Genomic DNA, 19956 nt, shown 5'->3' on the forward strand with positions numbered 1-19956 from the left:
TAGATAGATAGATAGATAGATAGATAGATAGATAGATAGAAGAGAGACAGACAGACAGATAGATAGAAGAGAGACAGACAGACAGACGGATAGATAGATAGATAGATAGATAGATAGATAGATAGATAGATAGATAGACAGGAGTGACAGACAGATAGATAGATAGATAGATAGATAGATAGATAGATAGATAGATAGATAGATAGATAGATAGATAGATAGATAGATAGATAGATAGGACGGACAGACGCGCGCTCATTCATCCCGTCTACTCGTGCTCCTTCCACCAATGAGAGTACAAACACCCCCTCCCACATCCCGATATTCTTCTGAATATGATGCTGTATGTCGGACAGATATTGTACCTCTCACTGAACCGGTCTGGACGCAATTAACCACCGTGACTGTTTAAGTGTCCTGCAGCCTGACTGAAAAGCATTTGGATACTAATGAACTTCAGAATTTCATCTTGTAGTCGTTTTCTCATTCAGAGTCACTTTACTGGTCCTAACGTGGAAAGTTATGTGGAAAGTTACATCCTAATGAAAGGGATGGAGAGTAAATTACCTGAAGAACTGTAGATACCTTTTGACTTTTTTTTATTTTTATATATATGCCTTTCAACTATTTTTAATTAGACCACAATTTCACAAACTTTCTCACCCGTGTAAGTCATGCGCAACTTTGATGGTGTTGGATGCGCGTCAGCGGCGCGCGGGGACAATTCAGCGCGGATCGTCTCTAGACAGCGCGAGCGTAACGAATTTCTGTCACACCGTGAAGCGAGCGCCACCACTCAGAGGATTTATCTTCCTTTTATATTACTGCTGCTCATGTTTACCCCCAGTGTGGACTCGTCTTGGTGGTAAGTGTTTATTTGAAGTCGGCACGATTTACAGCCACTCAGATCGTCCAACATTTTCACAGATACATAAATTGTGAAAATGGGACCGCTTCACCATGCCTTATAAGAAAAAGAGAATTATTACTCACGGTAACCTAGTATTATGATATTGAAATTATTCAATAGCCTATAGATATATCAATATTTGTCAAAAATCCTCTAAGAATGCAAATAGGATTATAACTTGGAATATAAAGGTCTCAAACAAGAATTAAATAAAATACTACACAACAAATATCATTTTATCCAGTAAGATCTTATTTGATTCTAAGAGAATTCTTCTTTGATCCCATATGGGTTCCAAATGTATGATTTTATGGTTAATGATGTGACGCCAAGGTTTTATCCTCATTTAATAAATTAGTCAAAATTACAAAAATAAATAAATAAATAAATAAATAAATAAATAAATGCAATTCACACAAAACAATTACTTGAATGCACATCTGCTGTGATGAGTATATTTTCAGTTCCTGAGTTTAAAGTTATTTTGATATTTTTTCTGGGGCTTAAGGTAAAAAATGTCATGTTGTGTAACCGTCCTCAGACAAAATGTTGAAATGTTGGCATGAATAGTGGAGAATAATCTTTTATTATTATTTCTTACAACAACAGCAAAAAAAGAAGAGAAACAACTGTTTTAAAATATGATTAATATTTACAAACACTTTTGTCCACCACATCAAAGTTATGTGGTGAAACCAACATGTATGTAAGCCATTTTGTTGTTTATGTTGACAAAAACCATAAAACAGAGCGGACCCCTTTAGACCCTCATGACTATGTGTGAAGTTAGTTTAAAAAATCTTTTTTATGTAAAGGCACATTTTGTTCAGGTCATGTGGCATAACCCTAAGAAAACGTTGTGATTTTTTTTTTTTTTTTTTTTTTACTCAAAATTCATGAAATCTATTGAAAAAAAAAAAAAAATATATATATATATATATATATATATATATATATATATATATATATTACTTTGAAAAATGTGTTTAAAAACTTTTTTTAAAATAATAATTACGTTGTTTATACTCTCATGTATTCAAAGTGCAAGGAAAGTGTTTTAATACTTTACTTGATGATTAAACCACATGACATTTTTGAAGTCATTTAATAATTATATATATATATATATATAATTATTAAATGACTTCAAAAATGTCATGTGTTTTAAACTAGATTTTTAAAAGATTTCTTATTTCTAACAACTCGGACAACCTTATTTGTCACTGACCCATTTACAGATTACTATAAGAAATATATTAGTATTCCTTAAGGATTTTTAAACAAGGTTAGACTCTTATAAATGTATAGTTAAATATAAGAAAACCTAAAAATAAAACGATAAGCCTATTACCAGATAAAACTTGTTTTTCATAATCCACTGATAAGAGCATGATAACAAAAGGAAGAGTGATTTAGTGATGTAGAGGTAGTGATGTGAGTTTTTGAGTGTATTTGAGTTTGAATGAATGTCATGAATGAAAAGCCCTTGCTAAATGTATGATCACAAAACATTAGTGAATGATTCTGATAAAAAGATTGATAGTGCTAGAGAGTGAAAGGCAGAAAGAAAACAAGTGGTGGGAACGATGCATATTTTATACAATTAGAGACAGTATGGAAGTTGATATTAGGTCAGAGCAGCCTGATTTCTTAAACTGTCATTGATCAAGACATTCCAGACTGTTCTGTGACAGCCCACGTGTGTTAACACCATTTAAACACTTGCATGAGTGATAAAGATTAGATGTGACTTGTTTCTTATTTTATTACTTTCTATCTCCACATTCATTACATCACACATGATGACACAATGGCAGATTTCTCCTTTAAAAATGTCTCTAATTGCAGCATTCATAACTTCTCCATCATGTCTCAGAGGTAGCAATATCAACATAGTCTACACTTCTCACACCACACAGCGGTCCACTGCATAGTGCCCCTACAGCTGAGTAAACAACACATTCTCAGTCTGCACTATTTTTTGATACTTTGAATAAAATTAATGCGCAAACTTTCTCAAATCTACACGATAAGAGAATAATACTGTTTTCATGAATAGGAAATTGAGGGTTATCGTTTTTATCATCTTTGTTGAAACAACTATATGTATGGCCCCTTTGGCCTCCATATGGGAGCAGAGAGCCGGTAAGACAGCTGTGGTGTCATGCCTGAAACCGTAAGCCAGTGGTGATAAATATCTCTCAGTTTCTATGGTTATGGGGATTGTTGTCATCGTTGCAATCAATTCACGCATATAGCGGTTTTCTGGCTCACACGCAGCGTTTTTTCCCAATCCCAGCCGCATTCAACTGATAAGTGTTCTGGAAGAGAAAGTGCGAGAGTGTGTTTTCTGTGATCTGTGTGTTAAAGGAACAATTCACTCAAAAAACAGTTCACAAAACTGGTCTAAAGTTGAATCAGACTGATCCGATTCTCGATTCAACTCACTGACTTTATGATCTGTCACAGAGGGTTACAACTCACTCGAGGGGAGGATTAACAGTGAATAACAACTTAAATTTTAGTCTGTTTCTGACATAAAGCAATTGTATGGCTTCAGAAGACTTGGAATGTATCACACAAATCATATAGACCACTTTTATGATACTTTTAGGGTTTTGGATCCTTTTTGAAGCTTTGAATCCTCAGTCAACATGGGGACTAATTGCATTGAAAAGAGCGATCAGTACAAATCTCCTTTTGTGTTCTTCTAAACCTATTGTGTTCTAAGGATCAACAGGGCAACCGTGTGAAACTAGCAACATTGTGGACCCTTCCTAGATGCTAGTCAGAGGAATAAGTCTTTGGTTGGACTGTGTATTTGCATAATTGTGTGAGTTAGAGAAAGAGAGAGAGAGAGAGAGAGAGAGAGAGAGAGAGAGAGAGAGAGAGAGTAATAAATAAACAACAGACGAACTGATTATTTCAGCCAGTATAAGGGAGTTTGTCAAGGCTGCAGCCTAAGTCTAACTTTATTTAATATTTATATCAATGAATTGGCCACAATGCCTCAAAACCCATGTAGCCCTGGACTCACACTAGAGGACAGAGAAATTAAACGTCTTCTATACACAGACGACCTGCTGCTGCTCTCAACTACTGAAGAGGGATTACGTGAAAGCCTCTCAAATCTAGAAAATTACTGCAGTAATTGGGCATTACCAATCAACATGGACAAGTCGAAAGTGATAATTTTTAAAATAAAAATTGTCTTCAAGTCAAAAAATATGTTTTTACACTTGGGGGAACAATTCTTAACCATGTTACCAGTTACAATTATTTAGGTCTGACTATCTCAGTTTCTGGACAATTTGACTTGGCAATAAATGACCTAACAGACAATGCTCGTAGGGCATAGTATAGTATAAGAAAATCACTATTTAAATTTAACCTCCCTTTTAAACTTTGGCTGAAATTGTTTGACAGTGTCATCAAGCCCATACTTATGTATGGCAGTGAAATCTTGGGACCCAAATATAAAATGAATTATGAATCCTGGGACAAAAGTCCAGTTGAAATTTTCCACCTCAAATTCTGTAAAAATATCCTGGGAGTTCACAGAAGTGCTTCTAACCTGGGCTGTCCGGCAGAACTGGGCAGATTCCCTCTGTTGAATGTCATTCAAAAGAGAGCCAGTAAGTTTTGGTTCCACCTTTGGTTCCAAATTCACAACCCTAGAAGAATACATTCATCCTTGGCACAGCAAACTCAAATAAATTAACAAACTAATTTATTTCCCAAAAATTAAGACAGAATATAAATTGGCATCATATCTGACCAAAATTAAAGACTACCGTCACAGGAATCTCCTTACGAAGTATCGTGTAAGTGAGCACAGTCTGGCTGTAGAGATGGGTCGGGACAGAGCTGGAGACCCAGAGAGAACAGACTGTTCACACTGCACTCAAGGAGTCACAGAGGATGAACTTCAGTTCCTCACTGAGTGCAGTAAATATGAGAGCATTAGAAACACACACTTTACACTCACAGAACAGATACTGCCTGAATTCAGCAGAATGAGTAATATAGAGAAACTCTCACATGTCCTAGGAGAGAAGGCTGAATGTATCGATTTTGCAGCAGAGTATGTGTTCTCCGTCATGATCTGAGGGAGAGAGGCTGACCCCTTACTAAATACTGAAAGTATCAATTTAATTCACTTTTACTCATTGTTCTCTGTAGTTACTTTTCTTTACATTTTGTGCACTTACCTGTATGATTATTATTATTTGACTTTTTTATGTATGTAATACATGTTTTTTGCGACTGACTAAATAAAGAGATCCGGGAAGGAGACAAGGCTGTGTGAGCACAGCATAAACCTTACTGAGTGTTTTTGTTTGGTAGGCTAGAACAGAAAGGGTTGTTGAATGAGACGTTATTATATTAGACTGTTGAATGAGAAGATGTCAATCAACTGTACCTGCATCATACAGTAAATGAAAACTCAGTACTAGAAATGTAAAATTGTGTGTAACTTTCTGAGAAGTTGTTAAATCAACAGAGATCAATGGGACATGCTGGGGTATATGCTAATTACAGAACAGGAAATAGCCCTTTAGTGATAGACTGATATATCGGCCAGGCCAATTAATCTGATAAAATATCTGGCCATTTTGATGGCATATCTGCATTGTCCAATAACTGCTTTTCTGATTAAAATAAGTCTTATTTCTCCCTTGTGTTTACCAGCTACTGAGGCCCTAAAGGGATGGATTTTTTTGCTTTTCCTCTCAATAGTTTTGTGCTCTCTCACAATAAGTTTTGCATTCCCAATCCCTAGCAATTATTTTAGGTTCCATTGCAATAGCTTTATGAAAATGAACCACTGTTTTACTACAGTAACTTATTTTAACCATGATATTTGTAATAAAACCATAGTAATACAGGAAAACCAAAACTACAAAACTAATAAAAATCAAATCATTCTGCCAAAAAAAACAAAACAGTAACAGCATGGTAAACTTGTGGTAAATGTACCAAAAAACTTGTTTATTACAGTCATTGTTACCGCAGTTTTACTATATTGAGACTATGGTTAATTAACATAAGGGCTTGTTTTTTGGTAGGAACTTTGGTTTTAAAAATCATCCATGGTACTTAACAAATGAACTATGGAGTTTTTAAGGTACATTTGTTGTAGCCTTTTTCTTTTTCTTCCTTTTTTTTTTTTTGCAAAATGATTGATTTCTATTACCATAGCTTTGGTTTTCCTGTATTATTACTATGGTTTTATTACAAATATCATGGTTAAAATATGGTTACTGTAGTAAAACCTTGGTTAATTTTGTCATTACTGTGGTTTTACTACAAATACCATAAAATAATTACGAGGGAACACAAAACTTACTGCAAAGGAACATAAACGGTTGTGAGGAAACGCAAAACTATTTCAGAAAATAAATTCCCTTCCTGTCCTCTAAAGGGTGCCGTAACCAGCAGTCTTGTGAATAAATAATATTTGTGATTTAACATTTTTCAGACTTCTTAAAGCACAAGCAGATATACAAGGGTAGAGTATAGGGCTAACATTATCTTTGCAGGTTCAGACTCTTCAGACGCAGACCTTAAAACATAGTAAAGTCACAATCCTTGATAACACAATTTTGCCCATGAGCAAAGCACCTTTAACACAGCTGCGCCATCTTTGATTTTTAATAGGAATGACAACGAGGTTGTGAACGCATGCGTGATGCAATTGCCGTCATCAGCAGAGTGTTTGAACATGCGCAGCCTGATTTTTCTAACCACGTGTCTTTGAACGCGCAGAATGCTCATGTGACTAGAATTATGTGCACTAATTTTGTGTCCAAAAAGTGGCAACACTCACATTTGAGCCATTGATATCACAAATGAATGCAAGAAGAAGATGTAATCATAATAGGAGACAAAGGTAAAAACAACAACAGTAGATATGCACGTCAAGTGCACGATACAGGTGTCATGATCAATTGAGTCCACATATGACATCACAGCGATTCCATTGGCTCAAAGAGCTAGTAATGGGTACTCTATTCAGTGCCTGATTAAAAATCTTAGAAATACACTTTATAGCATATGCAGTTTTAACTATGTAAATACAACATTTAATGTCTTTTAAATCATATGTTACACAAAATAATATATAACTGAAGTTACAGAGTGTGAAATTAAAGATGTGTCATTGTTTGTGTTTTTCAGTTAGTCTAGACTTCAATGACATGCTATCACCACAATAACATGATAGGTTTTTGCTCAGGCAGACAAACGGTTACCCCAATGGGGACTCGATTTACCGGGCAGACTCAAATGATTATGACACCGGCAGTTGTGTAACTGGAGTCTGAAGGAATATAAAGACATCTTTATGGGTCCAAACTCTTGAAGAGAAATTGTCCAGCATCTCATAGCAGCCGTAGCGCGCATGTGCCAACCTCCTGTGTATGCACGCACAGTTAAATGGAATATATTTTGACAGGATCGCTTTGGGCAGTATGCAGACGCTGAGCGTTCGCATCAAAATCGAAGTATACTTTGGGCTTTACAGTCTCTTCAATGGTCTGTACTGCAGTTTAAAGTGTTTCTGGATCGTTCCGCGGACAATGCATTGAAAAAATATCTTTCCAGGAACATTCAGTAGACATAACTGCAGACAAAATGAGATGTGGAAAATCAGATGTGCTCAAGGAGCTTTTTACAGCTTTATACCATGCATGCCATTGAAGAGACTGTACGTCTATCCCTCACAGCCTTATGTCATTCCCATTAAAAATCAAAGATGGCGCTACCGTGAGTAAGGTCTTTTTGGATAATATCTGCAATTGCATGTAGACCCTGCTGTTGCACCTTAAAGGCCCCAGCACACTTAAGGAGAAGTACTTCTTTGTTCCTCTTTCAGAGGTTAAAAGAAGCTTGAAACAGCAGAGCAATGACATACTGTTTGCGAACATTCAGACATCAGACACGCTGCTGGAGTAGGGGTTTAGGGGTACATTTGAACGAGGACACTCAAGACTACATGTAAAACAAAACTAATATCACAATTAAAATGTGCTATCAATGACTTCATACCTCATTATATGAGTAGAATTCACACAAGGTCTGTAAAAGAAGCTGCTTTAGCTACTCGATGATGATTTCTAGTAATAGATATGCGGTAGATAATAATGTGTTTTGTCTTGTTTATTTTCTGAATTCATGGAGCTATTGAGCTAAGAAGCTATACATGGCCACAACATGTGCCGATTACATAAGGTGACCATACATCCTCTTTTTCGGACCTTAAAAAAGCGTCCAGCTGGGATTTCTAAATTTGCGAAAATGTCCGGGATTCGGCTTTAGTTGCATTATGATGTGCATCTGGTCTAATACTTCATTGTGTGTGCATGCATATTTGCATTGCTTTAACCCCTCTTTGTAAGTCCCGCCTTCTCGCACACCAATTGGTCGATTATAAGAGGCTTGCAGCAACTATTGACCAAATTCCTGCCTGTCAATCTCTCCGCGAATGCGCGAAGCGCTGTTGTGTTCGGCATCAAACAGTTGCTTGACAGTAGCAGCAAATGACAGCTGAGTGGAAACAATGCCCAAACGAAAGTGCAAATTTACAGAAGATTTGCACACAGAAATTCCCATGCTTTCATCCAGGTTGAGATCTATGGGAAGCAGAATGTATGACAAAGCTGGAACGTGTCAGTTGCTAATAAAGGTGCAAGTGATTTAGAAGCACACATCAGCTCTGCGAAGCATAAAGGGTCAGCAAATGGTGAAAGTTCATCAGGTAAATCAACGCACTATTTTTTGCGACCAGGTAAAATTATCACATTGCTTCATTTTCCATGGCCATTCAAAATAATAGTAATAGAAAATGAAGGTACACTTATGGCATCAAATATTTTATTTTAGTACATGGACATGTTGGAAGTTTTTATTTATGTATGTATATTTATGTTATGCTAATAGAGTGTCTTTCTCACTGTATTAAAGTTTGCATTCATTGAAACACTGTTTTGAACCCTATTATAAAAATAAAAAAAAGTGTCCTCTTTTTGGAAAACCAGAATATGGTCACCCTAGATTACACTCTGTTAATGTAATTTATGATGACATTGATACTACTGCAAAAATGCTGTATAAAAGAGAGTTAATGGGCAGAATACAGATGAAAGAACGATGGTAGGCATATCTCACTATAGGCAGATGTGTAAATGGCTTTCAGCAGCAGATGGTACATGAATGAAGCAGCATATAAAACAACAGAGTGAATGGGCACTTTAAGGGTGAGTTTACCCAAAAATTTAAATTCTCTCATCATTTACTCACCCTCATTCCATCCCAGATGTGTATAACTTTCTTTCTTCTGCTGAACACAAACAAAGATTTTTAGAAGAATATTTCAGCTCTGCAGGTCCATACAATGCAAGTGAATGGTGATTAGCACTTTAAAGCACCAACCAACACAGTCAATCATAGTAAAAGTAATCCATACGACTCCAGTGGTAAGCGATCGTATCGCTTTAGAAGACAATAATTTACCGACTGGAGTAGTATATGGATTGCTATAACTACGATTGTCTGTGCTTTTTGGAGCTTTAAAGTGCTGATCCCCATTGTACTGTGCATGACCCAATGGTGCATGTTATTGATTCCTATAAAATATTATGCTGGTTCCTAATGTGGGATGGTTTCAATAATTATGCATTGATTTTTTAGCCATTAAGTTACAAGACAAGCAATTTAATCCCAAGATACTAGTTTGATTGCTATGTAGTTAAGCCTTTAATATGTCACTGGATTTTTAGGTATTCTTCGCTGTTTATTCCTGCAGGTATATTGGTGCATTAGGTGCACGGGTCATATGTGACAACATTCCAGGACTCGTAAACAAACAGCGGCAGCTCTGCCAAAGACACCCCGACCTCATGCAGTCCATCGGAGAGGGAGCAAAGGAGTGGATCCGGGAATGCCAGCACCAGTTCCGACACCATCGCTGGAACTGCAGCACACTGGAGCGAGACCACACTGTGTTCGGCCGCCTCATGCTGCGCAGTCAGTGTTTGCTTCACACTCTGTCCCTAATGATGGCTGAGATCATAATAAAACATGATTATTACAAGTACAGGAACTATGCAAACCTGTAGCATGTTACAAACTTGTTCTGATGTGATCTGTTTTCAAGAACATGTCTAAATCATATTTCACCCCAAAATCAAGAGAAAAAAATAAGATATATTTTTCTTAAATAAAATGAAGACAATTTGGGACAATTCAGATTGTTTGCATTGATGCATTCTTTATATTTTAATCAAGGACATTTGCCACCAAAATTCTTGTTACTGTAATACAAAATAACCTATTTTTTTGTTGCTGTAATGTAAAAAATAATAATAATGATAAAAATACTATATCATTATTTTTTTGACATATTACAGCAAATAAATGAGTTTTTTTTTCTTTCATTATAATAGTGAGAATTTTGGGGACAAATGTTGTTAATTAAAATGAAAATAATGTCACAATAAAAAAATATATATTTTAAACGCCCTAAAACAGGCTTCGTTTTATTTAAGAAAAATATAATTTCTTATTTCTATAATTTTTAAACTGTGATGTATTTTTACATATTGGTAGTATTTGTTGTACTGCCTAATTTAAGCTAATATATATTTTTTTAAAAATACTGTATTACATTAATGAGAATCTAATCAGACAATCTGACCATTAAATGTAAATTAAATAACAACCATTAAATAATAAATGTAAAAAGTAAAATGTACGGACACATTATGGTAATGCTAATTTGGGCAGAAAATTTGCTTAATTGTCATGAAAATAATGTTACAGTGCAAATCTTAATGGTCCTATAATATTCGTCATTTATTTTAAGCAAAAATTATATATTTTTATCTTATTATTTTGAGGTGAAATGTGAGTAGGGCACATGTTTTCATATGATTACCTTAGGAATATTTGCTCATAGGGTTATGCATTAGCCTAGTCAATTAAATGTAGGTACTGGCATAGAGTTGGTGTTACATACAGTAAGGCCAGAAACATACTTTACGCAAGTACGCATATGCAGATGTGAGCACTTGGCCAACACATTGCCAACAACTGGTCAGTTTGAACCAGTCTACGGGTCGCAGCGAACATGTAAGAAGCGTTCTTGCATTACGGTGGAGGTAACAAACCTCAGTACTCAGTGGGGGGCGATAGAGTTACCTTCAAAACTCTGTGCCATTAAACTGGATGTGTTATTATTCAGGTAAGTTGCTAGAAATATATTGACTTTACCTTACTTGCTTGGCATACTCTTTAAACTGTTGCTCCTACATGACAAAAGCATTTGACTTGACATAGAAAACGTACAGTAGAAGCGAACAGTTCACACTACAGCATCGCTTGTGGCAATGCTGAGAATGCGAACTTAAGTTGTGTTATGAGTTGCACTCTACAAGTTTTGGAACGCAACAACTCACAAAATTGAGCTTGCATAGCAAGAAGCGTCTGCGTTCACATACATGCATAGAATATATTTTAGCCTTAACAGCTTTATGCTACAATAACCAAATTTGTGTAAAGCATAAATTTAAGGCATGTTTTTTTAACATTTCTGTTGGTTAGTGGTGGGAAAAACAGCTTTAAAGGTCTGAACTTCCCAAGAATAGGCAAAAGTCTGACAGAGAGTGGATATTCTCCAAATACAAGTGGCTAGTCGGAGGGGGTTCTCTACAGGCTAATGTATAAACAGTAATAGATGTAAATATTTGTGCAGATGACTCTGGGCTGGCAGACAGACAAAGCTGCTCTTTTTGACATATCACCCTCTGTTCTGGCTCAGTGCGCTTGTTGGAGGAGGAAAATGAGGGAAATAGGGGTCATTTTGAGCTACTTTGGCAAAAAAACACACCTCAAGGCAATGAGTGCAATCGAGCAAAGAAACTAAAGCTGAAGGAGTGTCAGGTTGAATCAGCTGAATGTTGGAACGCTCTAGGGTGGCCTCCTGCACTTAGGCAAGCCAAGGGGCTTAAATATGGGGATAATGTTATAAAGTTGATATAACAAAAGCAGAGTGGATTTAGCACCGTTGTAAGAGCGTTATGCCTCATAAGCTTGCTTTGGCTCTATTAAACTACTTAAAGGTGAAGTGTGTCATTTTTGTGTGCATAGATACTATATATTAATGTCTTTATTAATTAATAAAGTCAAAATGAAATCACATTCATAGCCCATTTAATTTCCATAATCTGGCGAATTCAGAGTGAAACAGGATATTTAAAAAAATGTAGGGCGGGATGATTTTATCCATCAGGAATTGATTGTAGTAATGGGACAATAAAACCAAAATAAACATATCTTTCCTTATCTAGGGAAAATTCAATAATGTGATATTTTCAACATTGTTTTCTGATATGATCATAAATTAAATAACCTGTAAAATATCAAATTATCTTCTTCTTTTTTTTACATTCCATCAAAGATGAAATCCACACACTCCACTTTCATTGAATAATGTGTCTTTTAATATCCTTTCTGTTCTATACAGTCAGCTGTTGATCAAAAAGTAAATTGTACACGTTATTTTAAACAGTGACAGCTCATATATTATTATATAAGCAATTTCATGACACAATATTAATTGATACAATGCAATTTTTTATTTTATTAAATTTTTTACATTTTTTTAAAAGCTAAAATGTGATTATAATAATGGTGACAAAAAAACAAACAAATTAAATATACTATTTCACATACTATATATGACCTGCACCTGATCAGCCTGAATGCAACAAACTATTTTTGAAGGTTTATTTGTTTGTGATCTTTTATTTTAGAGAACGTTATATAAGAAACCAGAGGGCAACAGTTCAAATGGGGAGTGGGCAGGGTTGTGTGTGGTCCAGAGTGATTCTACCTGCACGTTTCCACAATCTGGAGACATACAGGTCTTAGAGGGTGGGCAGGGGGGCACCAATAATCCTCTCAGCAGTCCTGACTGTCCATTGTAGTTTCCTTCTGTCTGATTTGGTGGCTGAACCAAACCAGACAGTTATAGATGTACACAGGACAGATTCAATGACGGCCGAGTAGAACTGTGTCAGCAGCTCCTGTGGCAGGTTGAACTTCCTCAGCTGGCGAAGGAAGTACAACCTCTACTGAGCCTTCTTCACAATGGAGTCTATGTGAGTGTCCCACTTCAGGTCCTGAGAGATGGTAGAGCCCAGGAACCTGAATGACTCCACTGCAGGGGGATTTCTCTTGAAGTCCACTATCTTCTCCACTGTTTTGAGCATGTTCAGCTCAAGGTTGTTGTGACTGCTCCAGACAGCCAGTTGTTCAACCTCCCATTTGTATACAGACTCATCAACATCGCGGATGAGGCCAATGACCGTGGTGTCATCTGCAAACTTCAGGAGCTTGACAGAGGGGTCCTTTGCAGTGCAGTCATTCGTGTACAGGGAGAAGAGCAGTCGAGAGAGAATGCATCCCTGAGGAGCACCAGTGCTAATAGTGAGGGTCCCGGATGTGAGTTTCCCCAGTCTCATTAGCTGCTGCCTATCTGTCAGAAAGCTGATGATCCATCGACAGATTGGGGTAGGCACCAGTGTCTCAAATGTCTTCATGACCACAGACGTGAGAGCGACAGGTCTGTCATTAAGTCCTGTGATTTTGGGTATTTTTTATTTATTTTTTTATTTTCTCCCCTTTTCTCCCCAATTTGGAATGCCCAATTCCCAATGCGCTCTAAGTCCTCGTGGTGGCATAGTGACTCACCTCAATCCGGGTGGCGGAGGACAAATCTCAGTTGCCTCCGTGTCTGAGACTGTCAATCCGTGCATCTTATCACGTGGCTTGTTGAGCGAGTTACCGTGGAAACATAGTGCATGTGGAAGCTTCACGCTATACTCATTATAGTGACCATGAGGAGGTTACCCTATGTGACTCTACCCTCCCTAGCAACCGGGCCATTTTGGTTGCTTAGGAGACCTGGCTGGAGTCACTCAGCATGCCCTGGATTCGAACTCGCGACTCCAGGGGTGGTAGTCAGCGTCTTTACTTGCTGAGCTACCCAGGGCACTAGATTTTTAAGTGGATTTAAGTGTTGTTTTATCAAATTATTGTTTTATTGAGATTAATTAGAATCGTGAACCTCATATCATACAACAAACCGAATTGTAAGATACCCATATCATCCCATATGAAAAGTGGCCGTTTTTATATCAGAATGGAGCCAGTCCTGAATGCAATCTTGGTAAAACAATGATTAAATAGCTTTATTTGTAAATTTGGCTATTGGTTACGTCATCCAAGATCCTGCACAATCTAGGTGGTCGATGGAAAAGGAAAGTCATATCAGGAGTAGAGCTATTTATTAATTGTTTTGGCTGAACTATGGCACAGGTGGGCAGAGCGAAATTGTCGGTAAGAGTTTTTTGGAAAACCTGTTTGAAAATGAACATTTTTGCAATTTCTTTTGGTGCCGTTAATGTCGCAGAAATTACACACTTCTCCTTTAAAATGTGAAAATGATTTTTGAAGCACTAATATAGACTTTATTTTTCTTGCGATGCATTGTCAACCTGCTAATATTAGTAATAATTTTCTCCTCTCCATCAGGTAGCCGTGAAGCAGCATTCGTTTATGCAATCTCCTCTGCGGGCGTAGTTTATGCCATTACCAGAGCATGCAGTCAAGGTGAGCTTAAGATCTGTAGCTGTGACTCCCACAGGAAAGGCAGAGCAAGTGATGAAGAAGGTGACTTTGATTGGGGCGGCTGTAGTGACAACATTAACTATGGTATCAAGTTTACCAAAGCTTTTGTGGATGCCAGAGAGAGGACGGTCAAAGATGCCCGAGCACTGATGAACCTGCACAACAATCGCTGTGGCAGAATGGTGAGTGCGGGCCATAAAGTTGACATGTGAAAGATAACATGTAACCTTAGAGGGATAGTTCACTAAAAAATGCACACTAAGCTGGCAGTGAAAATCGGAAACAGTAGGTTGACTTTTCTTTATAGTAGCTAAAATCGGTCTGTGCTTACCGAATGTCAAAAAACTGCCCCAAGTAGATAAAGTGGTAAGTGTTTTTGGGTGTATGGGCACCTGTGAGCTCCATTTTCTGAATGAACTGTCCACAGAGGGGCGCCAAAAGCAAGTTGTGAAGCAACTTGTTTTCAGCTGTATATGATGTAATACAGTGTAGAGGAATGCATATTTTATAAACTCTAACCCCAACTCTAACCCCAAATCTAAACCTAATAATCAGTGGAGAAAAAATGTCATGTTAGAGGGGAAAACACAACCTCAGAATCACGGTCGTCACTGATTATGTGAATGCAATTACTTACTGGTTTCAACATGGAATCTGAACACAGGTGCCCCACGCTGCTGACGCAATACACTTCTGCTCGCACCACAAGGGAAGGTTATGACGCTACAGCCGATGCAAAAATGTCTGATAGCAGATGCAGCTTGTCAGTGAGTCTGCATAATGTGGCCAATCCTAAGGTACTGGAAGTCTCGTAAACAACATGCCGACTTCCCGTATGATCATGTTTCAAAAATAAAAATTCTGTCATTATTTACTTATATACCCTCATGTTGTTCCAAACCGTTATGACTTTACTTTCTTCCCTGGAACACAAAAAGAGATGAGATTATGCGAGATTCAGAGGTGGGTAGAGTAGCCAAAACTGTACTCGAGTAAAAGTACAATTACTTGAAAAAAATAATTACTCAAGTAGAAGTTAAAGTAATGATGTTAATAATTACTTGAGTAAGAGTAAAAAAGTATCCATTTAAAGGAATACTCAAGTAGCGAGTAACTAGTTACTTTCATATGTAACATAATGGATGTTTACTCCCCAATATTCCATTACATAATACACATTTAACATGTATTACATAATAATAATAATAATAATAATAATAATTTAATAATGATAATAATAATTTTTATTATTTGAAATTCTTTCATCATTCACCCTCATGTTGTTACAAACCTGTATGACTTTCTTTCTTCAATGCAACACAATTAAGGAGATGTCAGAAAGATTGTTAGTCTTATAGTCACCATTTACTTTTACTGCATGTTTTTTCCTCCATATTTTAAAAGGGAATGGTGATTGAGACTGTCAGTTCCTAACATTCTGTCTAACATCTTTTGGGTTCCACAAAATACAGATGAAAAACATGAACAATATTCCACAGGCCCAATCGTATATAATGTTGAATAAAAAGAAGCATGATCATGCTTTTATTAATTGCTACCTTCGCTATTTCACAGCGGTTTAAAGTCCTGAATGGATTCTTAGTTCAGTTACAATATTTTCAGTGTAGAAAGAATTTAGATCATTAGTTCTGTACAGTAAGTGTAAACTGCACCTTATCTTTATATTTGGAAGCATGTTAGGCTTATTTAAGTTCAGATCGTGTTCGCCGTTGCCCATGAGAAAAACGCGCTGCATCTGGCAAATGCAAAGTTGCAGCGCTCCAGTAGTCATGTATGCACACAATAGGCAGAGCAAAAGGTATTTACACTTATACATGGATTTATACAGTAGGCACTGATATATTTTAGCACTGATATAAAAATGTATACATAGAAACTGATGTCATAAGAGCCTACAAATACAGAATCACCCTGAAAATGACCATCACCACAACACAGACAAGCTCATGTTATCACAATTGCCAAAACTCACTGCAACGAGTTTTCTTAAGCTGGAGCTGCAATTTTAATCTTGAAATATCCGCTTGTCTTGGTGTAAAATGAAGGCATTGCTTGACAAAAGTGATTGTTTGGCGCTTGCTGCTTCAGTCATGAACTCGACTCGAGTGAGAAAGCGCAACTGTAAAGTTCCGCTGTCATAAAATTCTCGTAATAAATTATGCATTTATTAAAACTTATTTAATTAAAACCAGTACTGTAACGAAAGGAACGTTGCCCATTGTAACAAAGTAAAAGTAAAAAAAAATTCTTTGAAATTTACTTGAGCAAGAGTAAAAAGTACCCACTATTAAACCTACTCCAAAAATGTAACGGAGTAAATGTTGCGCGTTACTACCCACCTCTGGCGAGAATGGAGAATGTAAACCTATTCACTTTCATTCTTTTTTCTATACAAGAAAGTGAATGGTGACTGAGGCTGTCACTCTGCCTAACATCTCCTTTTGTGTTCCACAGAGGAAAGAAAGTCATGCTGTATGTTTAAAAACCAAACCTTAAAACTAAAAATCAGCAAACTAAATATAAAACAAGAACTTGTCTTTCAATCACGTTGTAGAGTGGTTCAAAGGTGATAGATTGACTTTTGTTTTTCTTAGGCAGTGAAACGTTTCATGAAGACTGAATGTAAGTGTCATGGAGTCAGTGGGTCATGTGCTCTCAGAACATGCTGGTTGGCTATGTCTGATTTCCGGCGGACAGGAGACTACTTGAGAAAGAAGTACAATACCGCTGTGGAGGTCACAATGAACCAGGATGGCACAGGCTTTATGGTTGCTGACGGGGATTACAAGAGAATGGCCAAAAATTATTTAGTTTACATTGAGAACTCTCCAGACTATTGCCTAATGGACCGATCAGCAGGTAAGCACGAAGGAAAGTGTGTGTGTGCTCTTCTATTATGCCTCCAAATTATAGTTGGTGTAACTGAAAGTAGTGAATCTCAAGAAACCTGAAGCTTAAAACATGTCTGGGTCATATACCATATTTCACCCCAAAGTCAAAAAGAAAGAAATAAGAAATTTTGCATAAAGAAGCCAATTTTTAGGAACATCAAGATTATTTGCATTGTGACATTATTTTCGTGACAATTAAGCACATTTTCCTCCCACAATTCTCAATACCATAACCTGAAACAAATCTCATTCATATTAATGTAATGCAAAAAATGATATATTATTTAAATTAGCAAAGTATTTATACATCATGGTAGTGTTTATTGTACTGCCTTCATGCTGATTTTATTAGAAAATATTATAGAAATTCCTAGATTGTTAAAGAATACATTTGCAATACTTTATAACTTTTTGACATGTGGGTCGAACTGTATTGAAATACTGTAAATAAATTAATGGCTAAAAATAACTTAGCCATGACTTACACTGACTACCACACCTGGAGTTGCAAGTCAGGCTTCCTAAGCAACCAATTGGCCAGGTTGCTAGGGTGGGTGGAGTCACGTTGGGGTAACCTCCTCGCTCTCGGTGGGGCGCGTGGTGGGTTGTGCATGGATGCCGTGGAGAATAGCGGGATGCACTAAGTCTCCACGGTAACGCGCTCAACAAGCCACGTGATAAGATGCGCAGATTGACGGTCTCAGATGCGGAGGCAACTGAGATCCGCCACCCGGATTGAGGCAAGTCACTACGCCACCACAAGGACTTAGAGCGCATTGGGAATTGGGCATGCCAAATTGGGGACAAAATTTTAACTTAAAAAATGTTAACATTAACTGATTAAACTTGTCTTTCAGGGAATATAAACACACCTTTCAGGTGTGACAATGGAATTAAGCATTTTGTAATGCTCTGGGGCATACTGAAAAAAATGTTCCTGAAGGAAGGCCCACATATTAATAATATATACATAACAGAAAATCATTAAAATACAATATTTTTTCCTGAAATACAGTAAAGAATCTGATGAAAATCAACACTGAGAATAAACTGAATTAAAAACAAACTCAAAAGAAAAACTTCCGGATGCATTGCAGTAATAATTGTGCTGAAACTGAAATGGAAAAAAAAGAAAAGAAAAGAAATAATGCATTTTTAATGCATCTTTATTTTTATTTTATTAAAATATATGGTAACACTTTACAGTAAGGTTCCATTCGTTAATATTAGCTAATGCATTAGGTGTCAAGAACAAACAATTAACAATATATTTTTTACAGCATTTATTAATCTTTGTTAATGTTAGTTAATAAAAAATAAAACTGCTCATTGTTAGTTCATTATTATAAAATGTTACCAAATATATTTTTATTTCCTCTTATTTTGGGATGAAATATGACCATTGACAAATAGGTTCTCCTCCTTAGATAATCTGTTAATAACTGGTGCCCAAATTTCTCAAGTTCCACTAGTAACTATGATAATTTGATGAAAACTCTAGTTACAATGGTACATTTCTGAAAGTGAAATTCAAAAAAGATCCAATGGGGCCATATTACAGAAACTTTCTATCGTATGTCTTCAGTTAAGATCTGACAAGTTAAACAGAACATGTGTAGGTCCTTGTATATAAGTGTATATAGTATATATGTATACTGTAAGTGAAATTTCCATGGTTAACAGATAAGATAGGGTTCTAGAGCTCTATGTTACTTTAATATGGCCACAGATTTTTTTTACTGTAATTTTGATTAAGCAATTTTGGGAAAAAAATTGAAAAACAATGGCCTGAATAAAAGCTAAATTCCTTCAAAGACCATTCTTTTGCTCCATCTTTTTTTCAGGTTCTCTGGGTACAGCAGGAAGGGTATGCAACAGGTCTTCCAGAGGCATGGATGGTTGTGAGGTCATGTGCTGTGGCCGTGGGTATGACACTACCCGTGAAAAATGGGTGACCAAATGCGAGTGCAAGTTCAAATGGTGCTGTGCGGTCGAGTGCAGAGATTGTGAGGAAACTGTGGACGTCCACACCTGTAAACCACATAAGAAACACGACTGGCTTGATTTGACTTGACTGCCATGACCATGATCAAACACCAGATACTGGTGCTTTTCTGTTCTCAGGTATTTTAAGTGGGCCCCTGCATTGTGGGATGTGTAGTTTATGACTATATCGTTCTGATCTCTTCTTGCAGAACCTTGAACTTTATTTACCTTCAAAGATGTAAGCACAGCGATGAAGCAATTCTCACAGGCCAGTCTGGAGCACTGGTAGTCAGTGGGAAATTATACTATGGGCATTGTTTGGTTGCTTTTGCAGAATGAACTGCGGTCAGGACACCATCCTTTCAGTATTTAAAAAAAAAAAAAAAAAAAAGTATGTTTGTCTTGTTTTCCATAAAAATATCGACACATTTAAAAAAAAAAAAATACATTTACTTG

General features: G+C 36.7%; 1 protein-coding gene across 1 annotated transcript; it reads left to right on the forward strand.

The window, feature by feature from the left end:
* The first annotated feature begins 724 nt into the window (after positions 1-724).
* On the forward strand, positions 725-19955 carry LOC127449354 (protein Wnt-2b-like). Its single transcript, XM_051712719.1, has 5 exons — positions 725-865; positions 9717-9937; positions 14507-14784; positions 17218-17482; positions 19359-19955. Exons 1-5 carry the CDS (start codon positions 834-836, stop codon positions 19586-19588), a joined length of 1026 nt encoding a protein of 341 aa, XP_051568679.1. The 5' UTR covers positions 725-833; the 3' UTR covers positions 19589-19955.
* The last annotated feature ends 1 nt before the right edge of the window (position 19956 follows it).

This window comes from Myxocyprinus asiaticus, chromosome 12 (genome assembly GCF_019703515.2).
Source record: "Myxocyprinus asiaticus isolate MX2 ecotype Aquarium Trade chromosome 12, UBuf_Myxa_2, whole genome shotgun sequence".
Classification (NCBI taxonomy): Eukaryota; Metazoa; Chordata; class Actinopteri; order Cypriniformes; family Catostomidae; genus Myxocyprinus; species Myxocyprinus asiaticus.

What these genes read in the sequence shown, in the direction of transcription:
- LOC127449354 (XM_051712719.1), top strand. Translation starts at nt 834, where the DNA reads ATGTTTACCCCCAGTGTGGACTCGTCTTGGTG. An exon ending in AGTGTGGACTCGTCTTGGTG is followed by an intron (nt 866 to 9,716) that starts GTAAGTGTTTAT and finishes TTATTCCTGCAG; the next exon opens with GTATATTGGTGCATTAGGTG. An exon ending in ACAATCGCTGTGGCAGAATG is followed by an intron (nt 14,785 to 17,217) that starts GTGAGTGCGGGC and finishes TGTTTTTCTTAG; the next exon opens with GCAGTGAAACGTTTCATGAA.